The sequence below is a fragment of the Osmia lignaria genome, chromosome 6, assembly GCF_051020975.1.
Source record: "Osmia lignaria lignaria isolate PbOS001 chromosome 6, iyOsmLign1, whole genome shotgun sequence".
Taxonomy (NCBI): Eukaryota; Metazoa; Arthropoda; class Insecta; order Hymenoptera; family Megachilidae; genus Osmia; species Osmia lignaria.
In genome coordinates this window covers 1,279,735-1,296,968 of record NC_135037.1, presented here as the reverse complement: position 1 = coordinate 1,296,968, position 17,234 = coordinate 1,279,735, and the positions used below count along the sequence as shown (strand labels likewise).

Below are 17,234 nucleotides of genomic sequence, written 5' to 3'. Positions count from 1 at the left end.
AATTTCTGAATATACAATTGCTCTAAAACTTACAGAAAAATTGAGAGGCATATTAATGTGTTGTAATTGCGTAGCCTGTGTTAGATCAGGCAGACTCTGACTCCTTTTAGTTGTTCCAGATATTATATTTTCAACGCCGTGCAAAAATTCTGGAATTGTATTATTATTGCCTGAAGGATGACGAGTCATGATTTTGTTCATAGAAGAATGTTTCAAATTGCTCCATGTTGTATATATTTTAGAATCAGAACATGCCATTGATACGTCCAACACATTTTTCAGATCGGTATTCCGATTATAATATGGTTCTCCTGTTTCATAAGTCTTTTGCTTTTCTGTAACAAAGAAAAGTACTATAATTATATTTATCTGTTAGTCGTGTAAATCAGAACTTGGCTACTTTTATACCTTGATTTTCAAAATCTTGAGAACCATCTGAATACATGGTGATACTACCCTCAAAAGCAATAGTATAATTGTCTTTATTGTTTGTTTGACACGTGAGCAGCATGTCCTCGCAGTCCAGAGAGTCAACACTGTAACTACCTCCCGGTGGTAGTACGGGTGTCTCTTTCAGAGGGGAAAAAAGCAATGATGATTTGCATATAGAAATTGTATCTGTTGTTGAACAGGCTGAATCTTCTCCCTTTGATTTAAGATATATGTATTATTATTATTCCGTAAAACTTAAAATTAAGTATCATGCATTTTGTAAAACTAGCAAAGCTTGTTTCCATGCCTTTGTTAAATGACAAACTTTATTTTATTAATTTCAATGTATACAACACGTTTTATGTTTGTTATGCAATTAAATTAATTTTTTTTTTTTCATTAACCATGCAGAGGAATTGCAAGCAAATTGTCTTTCATTATTATGTTAAGCAAAATTTATGTCAGTAAGTGTTTCAGTTTTTTAACACAGGAGAAAAAGTTAACATTTTCAGCCATTTTCATACCTGGCTGCTGGTATGAGGGCTGATAGATGAACCGATGTCAAGTTTTTCCATGACAGATCCAGATATACTGGCATATCGTTCCCTTTGATAGTTAAACTGTCGTGATAATGGAATACATAGTGCATTTAGAAAAAATTACTTTCAAGAACAGTAGCAAACAGGGAATTTTTTATGCTCTTGTAATTAAAACCATTTACTGTATAAAAAATAACATTTACAAACAAAATATCATTTATACAATATTTATTTCATAATGACAATAGCTCTACAAGATATTAGTTCTTGCAACCAAGAATTTTACAAAATATATTTGCTTGCAAACTATCCACAATAAAAATAATTCTTGCAGGAAGGCAAATTATGAAATTGATAAAATTACTTTGATACTTGTTACAATAATAAATTACAAAATGAATGATATATCTCTAATAATCTATATAATAATTACCTCTGAATGCTGAACTGGATCTGTACACATGACAGGCAATGCAGTAAGCAAAGTATGAATGTCTGCTGTACGAAAGCTCTCCATATCAATTTCTGCCAAATTAGCATCCAGGTTACGGGCAAGATCATCATAATAGCCCAAATCTTCACGAGTATATGAAGCAGAGAGGGAGGACAATACGCTTGGATGAACATGAAGTCCTCCATCTCTGTAGCTGAGATATTTTATATACAATTAAGTACTTATAATTATAAGTTATGCTACAACTGATCAAATAGTTACCCATAATCAATGAACCATTGATATTCCACATTGTCCTGCACAAATTCAGAACTAATCAAATCATGTTGGATAGAATCTGTTGCAGGATTGGAATTGCAATCAGATCCTGGTGTTTGTGGATCTTCCATCACTGCAGCCCCTTTGTCTGCACCTAAAATACATTATATACTATTAATAAGACAATTCGCATAGTATTAATAAAAATAAATGATGAGAAGCAGACCCATATCTCATGTATAAAAAATGTTTCTTGCTAATCATAAATTCTGCACCATATAAAGTGTCTTCTAGTAAAAATTATGTGACTTGATCATAGTTGAATGTATTTATGTCATTTATAGTTTGATTACAGCACATGTCAGGCTACTCTGTATTGAAATTTTACAAAAACGTGACTTGCGTGTTATGGAGATTACATAAAATGACACGCAAACTTATATTTTTCTATATTATACAGTGATTATACGTAACAACTATTCCATCGACATACCGCGCACATACAGCAACATCACAGTACCAACTACTGAATCACATTTTCTATAATACTATATAGAAGAGGATTCACTGGATTGGTTATGATAAAATCATCAATGAGGCACTGATAAGCATGTCGGTACTCTTCTCTTTTTCGTGCACCGTAGAACGTTCACAATAAAGAAGTGTCAGCCAATGACGTCAGGCTGAGGTTATGGCGAATGTATTTAAACAGGTAAACCCATGTTCCGTATCGGGGATGATCAAGGCTGCGCGTCATCACTACACTCTTAAGAGGGCGTGTTTTAAGGTTAGTTGTCACGTAATAAATAATTAATCGATTGGTACGTATCAACTTAGATTGAGCAATTGATAATGATCTGGAAAACTCATGTAACTTAGAAACAACTTAAGTAGCTTTTTCTGAAAGTTTGGATCATTTAATTCGGGTATAAGGAAATCTATAGTCACGTATAATTCAATTGGAATATACACCTATATATATATAAAATGATTGATGATTATCAATTGTAAACATTGCTTCGTAATAAGACAAAACATCTGAAGAAAATTTACTACAAAATAGTTTACAGAGATAATTAATTAATTTTTAAATTTAATTTTAAATTTAAATTTTTTATGTAAGAAGTAATTTTAAACATCGTTATAGTGCAGAAGTTCATTTATATAGTTGATGACTATGTAAGTTGTTAGAAAGATTGAGATGACGTTAATTCTTCTGAAACGTACAGGATAAATGAATTAAAAGTACAATATAACTTAAAAAAAAAGAGCTTTAGAATGCGCGTTACTAATCGTACCTCGAAAAATCTTTTTCCATCGCATCGCCAGGGTCGTTTGAGTTTTGTTCTACAGAAAATATTTACATTCAATAAATGTTATCCGAAAACACTCATGCCCGCGACCATATGGCGACAGCCCGCCCGTCACTCATACTTAGGAATTCATTTTAACTGCGCTATGGAGCATGATTGTTCATGCGGCGCATGAGCATTACCAATCTAGCGTAAAGGGTGGGCAAAAGGAAATCAGATACAACATGCTTCAATTAAGGTTACGATACGAAACGCTAGATTTCTTTTGTCATTTACTAAAAACATTCTGTTTTCTGTAATTCTTTGCCTTTCGTTAAATAGAGTAATACAAAAACCGAGCTACTGAAATATCTCAATAGTACAAGGTCTTGGCACTATCCAGTGTTTAATATTTCTTAATCCCATGCAAAATTTTAGCTATTTTGAGACACAGTATTAACATTTTAAGATGAACAAGATTCTCGTTACAAATTACAATATTGTTGAAAATTATTACACGAACGGAAAAAATCCTTCACGGTGCTTTGTCTGCAATGTCGAGGGCATTGGATAATTTTAGCAAAGTCGCAGGAGAAATAACGAAAGAGGAGGAAGAAATTCGAGAGGGAAATTTTGCGACTCGACGAAAATTTAACGCGCGAAGCAACGAAATATAATCCTCCTATAATTTCAGCCAAAGATCGGTTTTGCCATTTGGCTCGTATGTGCAATTTTTTTAACCGGATATAAATTTAACTACCACGGGTATCCAGTTGAAAAAACTTAATACTTTTATCTTCCATTTTATTTGACACGAATTGACGTTCGTGTTGAAATCTAAAAGTAACTTTGGTTTCTTCCATTTTGAGATAGCAATTACGTTAATCTTTGATTGACTTTAAATCAATTGTTTCACACGAAAATATATCGTGAATCATCATTTGTCACCGTATCAGAGATTTAAACGTTTCACCAGATGTCACAGTATTTATTTCTCGAGTAAGCATATGTAAAGTACTCCCACATGGAGTTGCTACCCGAAAATAGTAGGGCACAATACCACTACTCTTGGCTGTAGAAGAGTTTTAAATTAGGAATCATTTCTTTTCGCTTATACATTTTTTATGATGTTACAATTTTATTCGAACTATTCTTATTTAGCCACGTTTTCAACCGTACGTTAATTAGTTATAGTTAAGAATCACGCACAGCCTTGGACGAGATAATATGCAGACTCCTTTATGATGCTAATAATGAATCCGATTACGAGTGATTGTAAATTAGTGAAGGGTATCCATGTGTATAGACGGAGAAACTGAAACGTATGATTTGTTGAAAGAAAAGTGAAATCTTAACAATTGCGATTCGATACCATAACTTTTTCGTTTATTGCCACCATTGTTTTATCGACTGAGCTAAATTAATTACTGCGGATAACTTTCGTTTTCATCTAAATTGATCAATCGCGTACTTAAATTATTTATACTCTACAGTGAAAGTAGAAATATATTTGTTTTGTATCCTTACGATTAAACAGTAAACAATTGCACTTCTCATTGGGTCGTCGGTAATACTTTCGTTCCGGCCTCTTGCATTTACCATAAAGATGTGGCGGTCGTGCAGGGGCTTGAAATGGTGGGCTCATACGACCCACAGAGAATTCAGCTATTTTCATGATGACGCACAGCAAAAGCACTATCATCATTTGTCAATGTACAGTATTGTTTTTAATCTATCACGTTACAGCATAATAGTAACGCTTTAAGATTCACAAACGTAACAGCATATAACAGCACAGTACTATAGTAGCATATGTATAAGAAATTATCCAATGTTTTATTAATTATCCAAATGCGAGACCACTGTACCTCCGCTTGTCCGTTCTTTTACTATGTTCACTATTCATTATTCCAGTTCACCGTGCATTTACCACTTCAAACGTCTATCACAGACGCGACATTTTAGTCTTTCAACATTTTTTCCTACATGAAAGACGTTTACACTTTGACGAACGAAACAGCGTCGATTACTCTTCTGTACTCCAACCGATGACACCTTTCAAACGTACCTTTGTTTAAAACACACCATTTTGTTTTGCACGTTATCATAGATGAACCCACGTTTTCGTTTTTACCGACAAGAAAAGTATAGCGAAAAGGAAATAGTTATAAACACGCTTTTGGCATTGGTCTAATGTTCTACCCGGCAATAAGTAATAATAGTCATTACGTCAGCACACGCGTTAAACTGCCTAAATTACAACAAGTGGGGAAGCAATTGTTCCGAGTTAATCGAACATTTGAGATAACGAGGGTTCGTCAAACCGATTAATTCTTTGAAATACGAGCTAAAGATAAAAAAACTATCGGAACGTTGAGTCACAACATCGATAATTACATTAACAGTGTCTGTGGGTTAGTAGAGTATCTGCTATATAAAAAAAAAATATCATTAAGTAACAGTTTTTTGTACTAATGAATTAAATTACAATGTGTTATCGACAGCGCAATACCAGAAAGGTTAAGTTAATACTGATTTGAGTATCAACTAATTAATTAATTATTAAAAGCAATTATATTTTAATGCTGAGTTTTAATATTAAAAAAATGTGTACTATCGAAGTATACAATGAAATATTAGTAAATTCTATTGTACTAGAAACTGCGCGTACGTATATAGTACATACATTCGACGAACGTAAATACGGAACTTGTTTACCTATCGATAGTCTACTGAGTATCGATAATGCCGAATGATTAGTGTCATAGTAAACGACGCACAATGTGGTTCATCGCGCTAAGTAATAAACACGACTCATTATACCACAGAAGCTTGCAACAAGGAATACGTAAATGTTTTTTACGAATTAAGACCAATACTCTATAAATCTAGAACTATATTTCTAACCAGATATTGTGTTAAAAATGTGACATATCACCTAAGTCGACACACAAAGCATATAATAGTGTTCGTCGATCGAAAGAAGGAAAACCTATGCAATTTCTAACAAAAATCTGAACAAACACAGAATTTACGAAAATGTCATCAGTGCACCGGATGTTCGCTTGATGGTTCACGAACTCATTACTTTCGAAATGGTTCATTCACTCGCGGAACACCAAATGCAATCGCAAGGAAACTCGCGAATACGTATTTGTATGATAACACTTGTCTTCTAATAACACTCCAGGTAGATAACTTAATCCGTTTGGTGATTACAGGCACAAGTTGATCGGTAGTTAACACGATTTTTCCACGTTTATTTTGGCGGAATCAGTTTCTGGACCGCAGTCTGAGTCAGACTGCTCTAACAGCATGTGTCCTGCGCGGGAGAGCGTTTGCACACGGCACGACACGACGCGAAGTTTAATCTCTATTAATAAATACCCGCTTTGCCTCGGCCAGAATAGAGAGCAGCTCTACTGGTGGCTCATTGAATGCATACGTAGCGTTTCATATCAAAGTTTGTAATAAACGCGGTTTCACTTCGTTCCTAATTGATCACCTTTTAACTAATAGGTTTATAGAAAAGAGGTTAGATCATGTAAAAAAAAAAATTACGATCGATATAACGTTCATTTTTATAAGAACATTTCACATATCACGAATTTTTGTTTTAATTATTATAAATGATATTATTTACAGGTTTATCTCTTTCTTTTGTTTAGAAATTAGATAAAATTTAATTGTGTTCGATACGCATCAGTTGCTTAGAGATATCGCTCTCGATTCGGAGCAAGTTCGAGTCATCGCTACAATTGTGTTACTCCGAGAAATCGATTCTCGGATTAAACCTTAAAAATAACTCGATAATGCTTCTCGCTTTTGCGGATGGAACAAGAAAAATTAAATTTCGTTTTGTTTATTTATGAATAAATTTATGGTATAGTTTATCACTGTATTTAACTAACAACTTTTATTATAATCTGTTTAAGTTATGTAGGTATTGCGGATCATAAAACGAATAAGATATGAGATAATTTTTTTTAAAATTATGGAGATATCATTAAATATCTAAATATAAACAATTTATCAAATCGATAAGCATTATTACGCGCTTAATAACATGAATTATTACAATGCCAAAAATACTCGCGCAATTGTTGGCCTAACTTAATAAGCCATACTTCACGAAATACAGCAAAAGATCAATAGAAAATTAATTCGGTTAAGGCGAACTATAGGGGCGAACAGAAAGAAACAGGATGTCTAAATAATCGCGTTTGTCTCAACTGGATTAAAGACTTTTTCTTTGTGTAAAATACAGTAAATGATTCCGGACAAAGGATATTTCAGAGGGCTGTAATGCAGTCACTTTAAAATGCTTACAAAACACAATAAGCTATCGCTCCTATATTAATTAGCAAGAAGGAAATATAATGCTGTTGACTTCTCATGTGACCAGTAAATCCATGCGCAACTGCACGATCATTAAACAAGGAGGCATCATTTTCGATTTGAAAATTTTATTTATTAATAACAATCAAGCTTACAATAAACATTCACAGGATTTTAATTTTTATCTTTGACCTGGTTTTACATATTAATCATCTAAAATATAGTTTCAGGATTGAGTTTATCAACCTTCCCAGTTTGAAAATTTTATATTCATTTATAAAACAAAAAGGTAATTTTTTATCAAATGAAACATATCTAGCTTTGTCTTTCAAAGAAATATCATAATGATATACATATGCAAAAATTAAACTTACCAACGCGTTCTCCGTTGCCGCAGACAATACCTGCCGTCAAGGCCTGAAAAATATCATGGTATTAACACTTCATGTCGCATCTTTGCCAATATTTGTAACATTAATGAAAACGAGGAGGGAATTTTATATATTCTGCAATATGGTGGCATTTGAAGTGCACCAAGTTTTCATGAAATTTAGTTTCACCTTTGATATTTAAACTGAAGCGACGATGGAAATGATGAGATTAATATTCGATTAATTTCTTTATATCGTATGATAGTTTGAATCGAAGACTTTTGTGAGAAGAAATTCACATTCTTGAATTTCTTTCCGTGGTCAACACGTTATAAAACACCATCCTATTTTTGAACTTTCGCAAGTACAGCGAAGCAGTATCATTGAAAGATTGCGGTGCATTCTCTCTTGTTAACTCGAGAGCTAAGATAAATATCGCTAACAGGCGAATTCTTCTCGTTCCTCTATTACACAATGGTAAAAAAAATGGTAATCCGATAACTTGTTATTGAATTACAGTAGCGTTATTAATTTCTCTAAAAAAGAGTTTCATTACCAGAGATTTATAATTTTCAATACATACGTAATAGAAAATTTATTATACAAGAGACAGCCGCGATAAAATCATTAGATATGTGGGCTCTCCTTTAGCAATTCCGAAACACGTTTTTCTTTTCGCAGCCCACATGGCTTTGTTTCGTTCTTTCTTTTTTTCAACAGACATACGGTTGTACCCATATAAATCTCAACACACGCGAATAAAGGCGTCAGAGTGTAATTATGCAGCTTGAAGAAAGACGACAACCAAGAAACGATTCTTAAGCTACTTTTCCGGTGCAGGCAAATAAAAACTTTCAGTGCTTTCAGGAACAAGGTCACTGGATCTTATTAAGAGTTCGCGTCTAAATAAGAAAAGTATGAATCAGTCTAGTTGGTACAATTATCTTCCACCACTTGAGCTAAATTGATCGTTATCGCTTGTTTCTACATATAGTTTGCAATTCCAAAACGATGATACGATATACGAATTGATAAAATGTGAAATGTAGCGAAAGTTTTTAAATCATCTATGTTTTTTCAGATGCAATATATGCATCAGTTAGATATTTGTACAAAATGTAGTATAAAGTGTAAAGCCTCTTGGTAAGACGTAACCTTCGCATCGATTTTATGTATAACGGAGGTCAATGACGTATTAGGTTCAACTATGTTTCGGAAATGCATTAAATATAAAGGATTGTGTATATAAAGAATGTATTTCACTAGTTTCAAATGATGTATCGCGCTAGTACTGGTGTGATTATGTTAATGTACACGGGAAATAGAGATACGCCCACGTATACTTGGTGCTAGAAAACGAGTCGATATTAGAGGCGAGCAAAGTACTCACGTTCATAGTGAAGGGACAGCTGACAGCCGATCCACGTACACTGAACACTGCCACAAATTATGACATCGCGTGAAACTTCGCGATTATATCACTTTACGATTAAAATGTAATGATATATACGCATGTCACTTCTTAAAAATCACGAAGATGTACTTTCCGGAATGCATATTCTGAGTCACTCTGGCTGAGGAGAGCCCCTCCCTGACTGCAACAACCCTTGTCTAGCATGAAATGCGCATGCTCTTGAATTCGACTGGTCGTTTCTGAGGAAAGGGGATGATTCTGTTCCTAGCACTTAAGTTCTCTTCGCGTGCGTGCAATTTTAAGCACTAACACCCCGACCAAGCACCGTCGTTCCAACCCATGCAAAGGGAACTACGATAAGGAACTGTCGGTGGTACGTCCAACCCTCTGAAGTTTTGAGGTTATGCTGCGCATGTCTAAGCACCCTCTCCATGCATCAATGATCGAACGGCTGATCCATGATTTTTTCTCCCGATTTATCAAAATATTTTTCAACGATATCCTTGTCAAACCTATAAAATTGTTCATGCATGCGTAATCATTAACCGATAACGGTAAATGTCACTGATTTTCTGTTCACACCTTTCCTTCGAGAGAAGTGCACGAATCTACCACGATTGCAAACCCACTTCGCCTTATATTGATTTTCTGTGCTCCGATATCCGTGTCTGGAAAGGTTATTTCTTTGCGTGACCTTATGCTTGCAACTTGACTGCAGATGAAAGCGATAACAACAAGCGTCCTAATAAAAGCGATAGCGCTCTATAATTCATGTTAGAAAGATATTTTTAAAATGAAATTTATTATGCAATAAAATGTGCATAACAGGTATACTTATTTCATAATAAAATAGCTTTGTGAACATATATAAACATCTACATTTATATGCAATAATTTTTGTATTCAGTGTACACAAAGAAAATATTTGAAAATACCGCGTTATCTCGAACACTAAGATAACAATTATCGTCACAGTTAATACAAGATAAGAAAATCGAATTTTTATAACATCTATATTAAAAAAATAATAATTTGAATATTATAAACTGAATAATATTGATATTTAGTGGTACATTTAAAATAATTAAAATTTTTGTTACATATTTGACTCCAGCCATATGACAACCAATCAGTGACCGCGTCTTTGAATTTTTGAAGATCGACTAATCAGCTTCGTCCGTAGATGAAGGCAACCTGCATTCCAAAATTACAATCAGTACGTTAGCTTGTAATGTTCAAATCGGTTCGTGTGCAGAACAATTTGTGTACTAAATACGATTTTTAGGTTGAATTGTGTAAAATAAGTTATTGTTAATAGAGATAAATGTGTAGGAAGACAAGGGTATTGTTGTTACCAATTACAATAAGTAAGAAACTTCGGGATTCCCTTTCATCAGAAACCATGTAAGTATCACATACGAAATATAAAAGATTATTATTTATAATAATTCAAAGTTTAGAGGTAAGTTTATTATCAAAAAACACAAAACATTTTATTTGTTGCTTAGTACAGTGGTCAGTGAGTCTCAGTGTCACAGAAATTAGATAAATTTATTTATTCGATTATTCGATACGTATAAAATTGTTAAATTTTAACTTTGTACCAGAACAATACTTTATTATCTTATCTTGTAAGGTACAAATAAATACTTTTATAAAAAATATAAATTTTCAATACATTTTATATAAACGACATACATGTATGCAAAAATCGTACACAGTAATATTAATGTTAGAAAAATACGTCTTTAGTAATTGTGACACGTTTCATGGTAGTTACACACGATGGTAATTTACTATGTTACTCTACTATTGTATAAGTAATTATGTACAAGCCTTATTTTAATTGATGTGTACAATAGGCATAAACTATCAGAGAAATTAATGACATACATTATCTAAGGGTTCTACAGAAAACGTAAAAGATACATTATTGTTTTGTGCGTATTTTTAAATTCATTTTTTATGGTTTGGTATTGTTATAGAGGAACTGTTGTACTTAGGCATACATGCTACGACAATTCTATGTTATACAATAATTCTTTACTAATTTTCAAATTAATAATTATATTGTACAATCTGTACTATATTTGTGCGAGAAAATATGTTTTAAACACATTATAATTTGACTGAACACATTTAATTGAAATGAAATAGTTTCGACGTAGAAAACACAATTAAACATAATAACATTCGCGCATTAATACTTATTATTTTTTCGTTTCTTTCTCTTTATTGCTACCTCCCCTAATATCGAGTCTCCGTCTACTTTGCAATTAACACCAGGGAATGTATATTGCTAGATGTCGCCAAATTAGTAAATGTCTTTTTCATTAAAAGACTTTATGACAATAATTTACTTACGCCAAGGCTATCTAATGTAAATGCAAAAATAAATATTTGTATTTATTTTTTTTAATGCTGAAACATCGTTAAACGTAGCGTCTATTTTTTGGTGTTTTACGACATCTTTGTCTTCCGAAGATCGCAATTGTACAAATAATGATTGTCGCTAATAGCACTGCGCCTACTGCCCATACTGCCTTACTAGTATTAATCTTTGGTTTATCTTGTTCTTCTTCCATGTCTAGACTATCGGCTGGCAACTGATCAAAAGGAATTTTAGTCGTTGCTTTTGACTCTGAGTTATGATTTTCTGCTTTTTCCGCAGGTATATGTACGTGCGATTTAGGCTCTAAACTTTTATTAGAATAAACTGCGTCGTTCATGACGTTTCTTCCGTTATTTTCTTTGTTCCATGATGTTTTATTTGTGGGTTTTTTATCTATGTTTATACTCTTTGATGTAATAGTAGTAGGTCTAGCAGTGGTGGGTGGTGGAGCATTCATTTCAGCAATAATCTTCTTTTGTAACTCCTGCAATTCTGATTCCTTAACTGTTTTGTATTTAAAGTCATTTTCTAGCTCGTCAATAAATTCCTCTAGCGGCGAGAAAAACGACAAAAGCGAATCCGATGAAATTTCATCTATCTCTAAATATTTGTTAATTACTTTCATCCAATCGTCAGCACCGCCGTGTTGAATCATTTTTATGAAATTAGCATCCATTTGTTTTCTTACAATTGAATCGTATCTAATTTCCGTAGACTCCATTAGATATTCATAGAATTGAAATGCAAGGAGCGTACCACTTAATTTTGAAAGATATGGCTTGTTGCTAGTAATGTATTCGTCATTTAAGAACGTGGGTACGTTAGTTCCATTGGAATTAAGTCCTTCGTATTCTTGTCTATGCTTCCACCATGCTGATACTAAATCTTCAGGATTTGTAATCTTTTCTTCAATGGCATTGATTCTCCACGTATCCACAGCCATGTAATAAGCGAGACTTGGTAATATATTCAATGCAGTGATCATTAATGATACAATTAAACGCTGTTCGTTATCTGTTGATTCGTCTATAAGGTGGGTGTAATTTAACCAAGCAGGACTTGCTGCTAAAATACTAAATAATTCTGACAGACCTTCCTCCAAACCTGTAGAAAAATATAATAGTTTTTAATACTGTAATATAATTTTATGATACACTTGACAATTTTTATTCTTACCAGAATACCGATTAGCTGTATTGAGTACCGGGATTGACTCGATAGACATTTGATTAAACATAATTTTTCCTACATTTTTATAAGCAGAAAGAACGTTGCTTATGGTAGGCTCAAAGCAAGTAAACACCCTATAATATAAAACTTTCCATTTGAATATATAGCAATTTTCTAGTAAATTATATTATAATAAATCTGTACCTCATACTGCCTTCCTCACAGAAATTAATTAATTTTGGTGGACACTGTGCATTGAATTGACTTTTATCCCAAAAGTCAGCTTGTGGAACTTGGTTCAACAATTGTGTGCTCATACTAGAGGCTGTTTTGTACAGTGATTTTCCAATAAGTTTCTAAAATGAAATTTAATTAATGTATCATTTCTTTTGTGTGGTATTAGAGTAAAGATGGAAATCATTGTTTACCCTTTTCCAGAGATTTTTTTTAATATTATACATTATATCTGGATAAGGTGTTACATCAACTGATATAGAAGTCCAGTCGTTTCCTTGGAGAGATCCTTTCACAAGAGAATTACAATTCTTAATTGAAACATATTTTATAAATCTGTATGTTGCAATAAAACTGCTTACCAGATAAATAAGCTGGCATTGTATCGTTCATAGGAATCTTGTATTTTTGGGATAGATTATTTATTGCGAATTTCAATATTTTTTTATGAAGATTAGAAACTTTACTCCATTCGTACTTAATTTTATTATAACCATCATTGTAACCACTTAAGAGCTCCCAATATGATGTAACATCTTTGGCATCTAAAACAGGAACAATAACGTGTTCATGGACTACACGCAAAGTACAATTTCTTTTGAATACCAACCATTTGCTTTAGCAGCTTTTTTAATAAGTGGAAGTATAGTTGTAAAATTCTTAACTAACGGGGCTAACTGTTGATGCCAAGTTGTCCAAATATTCTTTTTAGTCTCGACATTATTGCTATGAGATAGAAGATACTCTACATCTAAAAATATGAATATTTTTATTATTTTATATGCACATATGTTCCTCCCTAATAACTAATCTAATAATACCTTTTCTTGTATGATTATTTAACACTTCTGCATGAACTGTAGATAATCTCAATAATTCTGCTGTTCCAGCAAAATGAATGAGCTATAAAGCATAACAAATTATTTTCAATCCATCCAAAGCTTTAAGGAAAATTCATGAAAATTCATCTTACCGTTTTAAAATCTTTGCCATCTAACAAAGCATCACCAGCTTTTTCAGCTACATCATATTTGTATTGCAAAGATGGATCATTTATACCAGCTTTTGAAACATTGGCGACCTCATTTCTCTGTACATTCTTAAAAGAAGCATAAGAAATCAATTTCTCCTCCTGCAAGGTAAGAAGAAAATTTACATTTAGAAATTTATTACTTATTTTTTCTTTTCTATTTCATGGAATTTATTCAACGAGAAACTTACCCACGCCGGCAGTGTTTCATTCGATGGGGAATTAATGAATGCCCATTCAGCTTCAGCTGTACTCGCACAACTATCCTCGTAATCGAATTCGGTTAACTGTATAAAAGCTTTGGTTTGTTCATTCTCTGATGAAGCGATCACATAAACCACCAGGTTAACGATTATATAAATCCATGTTGATGGCATCCCTTCGAGCTGAAAAAGAATGATTAATTAAAGGAAAAAACGCATACGAAAAAGAACTGCGCTGAAACGTTTTGGAAATTCCAACATTCATGCTACGTTCACCGCCGATTTCATGAATATTGGATGATCCTGTTATCGAAGTATGTGTATTAATGTAGTTTCTTTTCTAACTAAACTATTACGCGTCACTCTCTTGTGAGTCATTTCGTCAGTCATTCCTTTCAGCGAAAAGATTGTTTATATTCTGCTTCATTGCGTATCAATGTATCAATTGAAGTAAAATTATTGAGATATAAGAAATTTGTGTTTAGGTCACATAGAGAGACCCAGTGTTTAGGCAACATAGAGCGTTCTTTGGTTTTTATACGACCATACAGAGAGTTCGCGCCGTCGTTGACTCTTGATATATTTTTTTAAAATACTGAATACGATACGAGAAGGCAAATATCTGCTTACATGTTTACTGATTTACAGCGGAAGAAAATTCTCAGAAGAAGAAATATATGATGGTCAACTTTTGAGCCCGTATTACAGGACAGACAACAATGAAAAGAAGACCACCACCATGTAAAGATCATGCAAGTGGACCAAACTATAGCTTTAAAATTTCTAAATAAATCTTTTTCTGACATCTACTATTTTTAGAATTACAGTATAGTACGGTAAAAACATGCGTTTAAGGATCGATCGTGGATAGAAATTAATTTCTCTGTAAGGTATAATTGAAGAAGATAGTGAGAAAGGTTCATGAATTTTCTATCACTGTGATCGTCACAGCACGGTCACACGCTTAATTGTTTTCAATTTAGTACGCGACTACGCCTAAGCAAACGATTACGACCATGAAGACTGTTATGGGGTTTCATTGAGATGTTAAATTGAGCGATCATCGATCCTCTATTAAGCACCGGTAATATTTTTCTTCTCTTAGTTAGTAACGTACCTTCAATTAATTAACAATTAAGAAAAAATTGAAACCACTTGATGCCTAATTAATCTTGGCACAATAAATTAAATTAAGAATTGAAATCATTATATTGCGTTATTTTTTGCAATTCGATAACTGCTTCTTTTAAGTAAAATAATTGCAGGAAAGTAAGGTGTGCCAGTATTTTTTGTTTCCGTAATTGTCTTATCTAACTAGAAATTATCCTCGAGGAATAACATGGAAAAGCTGACTCATGAAATCCCGTTTCCATAAAAATTCAATGTGTATCTTCGCGATGTGTCACAATCACTGTGCCATGTTATGTTGCATTTTTCTTTTTTCGTGCAATTATATAAATGTATGTTTCGTTATCGATCACCGTCGTACCGATGAATTGGTAATTAAAAATTTATTGAAATTTTCGTGTAAAACAATGTTGACCAGAATACAATAGAAAACAACATTCTATATTCATTGATAAATAATACATTTCGAATGTGCGTATACAAAGGTCACAAAAGCATTGCTTACGTTACACCCAACGGCGTAACCACACAGTAGTCCTTCCAAAATTTTGACTGATCTATATCAGATAAAAATTTTAATTAGGCTCAGGGCCGGCCCTAGGCAAAGTAGGCGGCCGCCTAGGGCCTCCATAAATCTAAATTCGTTATACAAGCTTTAATGTTAATTTTATAAATTTTATGCGAGCTATTTTTTTTTATATCATAAATGTGAAGGGGCCCTTTTTCGAAGCTCGCCTCGGACCCACGAAATCTCAGGCCCTGACTATGCTAATGACTAATTAGAAGTGATTCAAAATTATAAATGGTGGTTTTCAGACTTGGACTAAAACATGTAACTCTTCTATTGTATTCGTATCCATTCAACATCTTTACACGTGCGATGGATTCTGAACAATGTGACAATGTATGCAAATGTTAGCTCTTTCTTTTAATGAATGCTTACATCGTAAAAGATGAACTGGTTCGTCTTGTACTGTTTCCGTTGTTAATTTGTGCTTTTTTCCTGTCAATGGACACCTATGGTGCAAAAATCGTACGTCTTTGTTCGCATTAAAGAGCGTTTACTTTCTCACAGATTAAGAAAGCGTTGAACAAGTAAAACCGACGACACGAATTTGACCAAAATTGTGTCGTTATCGTGAAATTATTTAATTCTGAATTTGTAAAATTAGCACATTATTATTGCAAATAACCGACGTATATCGTTTCGATGTTACCGTCCAAATGAATTTCAGGTTGGTAAACAAGTATCGTACTCCAAAATTAAACGGCTTTACAAATTGTACCGCGCGCGCGCAAAAATAGTATAACTGCAGTAGCAAACATGCATTGTATGTTTCTGTAGATTACGCATTTGGGTTATATACGCACAGCATTAACTATTGTGTGATTTTTGCAATGTTATCTGAATAGATAGTTCATGTATTTGGTTGAACAAGGAGATACTGCGATATAAATGAAAACTGTAAAATCCCGCGCGATTTAAATTGTGGAATCTTCTATGCAATTACACGATGATTAGACACGTTAGCGTATTTGCATTTAGATGATATTGTAATCACTGATCCAAGTTGTATTGATTAGAGTACAGTATATAATAATTTCGTTATATTTTCTTTGATCTTTTTTCATTTATATAAGTTCGTTTTAGATAGTATCAGAATAATTGAAGATACGTAAATCTGATTAAATTGAATAAAACTTCAGGTATTTTCAGTTATATTATTGAAATAACTTCGAATGAAATGATCTGTTGTATTCGAAGAACAGAGACGGGATTGTTTCTCACTTGGACCAGTGACAAGAGAACAAAATCTAGTTCAGTTTCCTAATCTTGCTCACCTTAGTTAGCCGAGCGTCACTCGCTCGACGTTCAAGTTTCTTTTTTTCGATGAGCGCCTTCGATGCGTTTGGTAGATAGAGATCGACTGCAAGAGAAAACGAGAGAGAACAAACGAGAGGTGGCACAGGGCGAGAGG

The 17,234-nt window shown here is 33.3% G+C and overlaps 2 protein-coding genes and 1 long non-coding RNA gene across 11 annotated transcripts in view; 1 reads left to right on the top strand and 2 right to left on the bottom strand.

Moving 5' to 3' along the window:
- Positions 1-9,225, bottom strand: part of LOC117601331 (uncharacterized) — a 14,572-nt gene extending 5,347 nt beyond the window's left edge. Inside the window, exons 1-7 of one of the 7 annotated variants that reach the window (XM_034317970.2) lie at positions 9,075-9,225; positions 7,688-7,730; positions 1,687-1,837; positions 1,405-1,618; positions 957-1,052; positions 409-646; positions 34-335 (exon numbers count right to left, since the gene is read on the bottom strand). In XM_034317970.2, the coding sequence (XP_034173861.2) occupies positions 34-335; positions 409-646; positions 957-1,052; positions 1,405-1,618; positions 1,687-1,837; positions 7,688-7,730; positions 9,075-9,080 (1,050 nt within the window). In that variant the 5' untranslated portion in view covers positions 9,081-9,225. Of the gene's footprint in view, positions 1-33; positions 336-408; positions 647-956; positions 1,053-1,404; positions 1,619-1,686; positions 1,838-1,909; positions 2,049-2,176; positions 2,317-2,981; positions 3,153-4,502; positions 5,379-7,687; positions 7,731-9,074 lie in introns of those variants that run through there. The other 6 variants (XM_034317965.2, XM_034317972.2, XM_034317971.2 and 3 more) reach the window with 6 other exon arrangements.
- On the top strand, positions 2,433-16,205 carry LOC143305242 (uncharacterized). 3 transcript variants are annotated; one of them, XR_013062241.1, is made up of 5 exons: positions 2,433-2,470; positions 10,213-10,314; positions 10,417-10,502; positions 14,776-14,868; positions 14,947-16,205. It is a non-coding gene; the product is annotated as an uncharacterized LOC143305242 (long non-coding RNA). The 3 variants fall into 3 exon arrangements; XR_013062239.1 differs by lacking the exon at positions 2,433-2,470 and having other exon boundaries at positions 10,196-10,314; positions 10,384-10,502; XR_013062240.1 differs by lacking the exon at positions 2,433-2,470 and having other exon boundaries at positions 10,211-10,341.
- On the bottom strand, positions 10,562-17,234 carry LOC117601335 (angiotensin-converting enzyme). Its single transcript, XM_034317978.2, has 10 exons — positions 17,098-17,234; positions 14,116-14,310; positions 13,868-14,026; positions 13,716-13,797; positions 13,505-13,645; positions 13,257-13,439; positions 13,089-13,183; positions 12,865-13,016; positions 12,667-12,794; positions 10,562-12,594 (listed from the first exon to the last, which is right to left on the bottom strand). Exons 2-10 carry the CDS (start codon positions 14,299-14,301, stop codon positions 11,531-11,533), a joined length of 2,190 nt encoding a protein of 729 aa, XP_034173869.2. The 5' UTR covers positions 14,302-14,310; positions 17,098-17,234; the 3' UTR covers positions 10,562-11,530.

Coding starts and splice junctions, on each gene's coding strand:
- LOC117601335 (XM_034317978.2), bottom strand. CDS start 14,301: ATGCCATCAACATGGATTTATATAATCGTTAACCTGGTGGTTTATGTG. Junction 13,798..13,867: donor ATGGCAAAGATTTTAAAACG/GTAAGATGAATT, acceptor TATGCTTTATAG/CTCATTCATTTTGCTGGAAC. Junction 12,595..12,666: donor TACAGCTAATCGGTATTCTG/GTAAGAATAAAA, acceptor ATTTTTCTACAG/GTTTGGAGGAAGGTCTGTCA.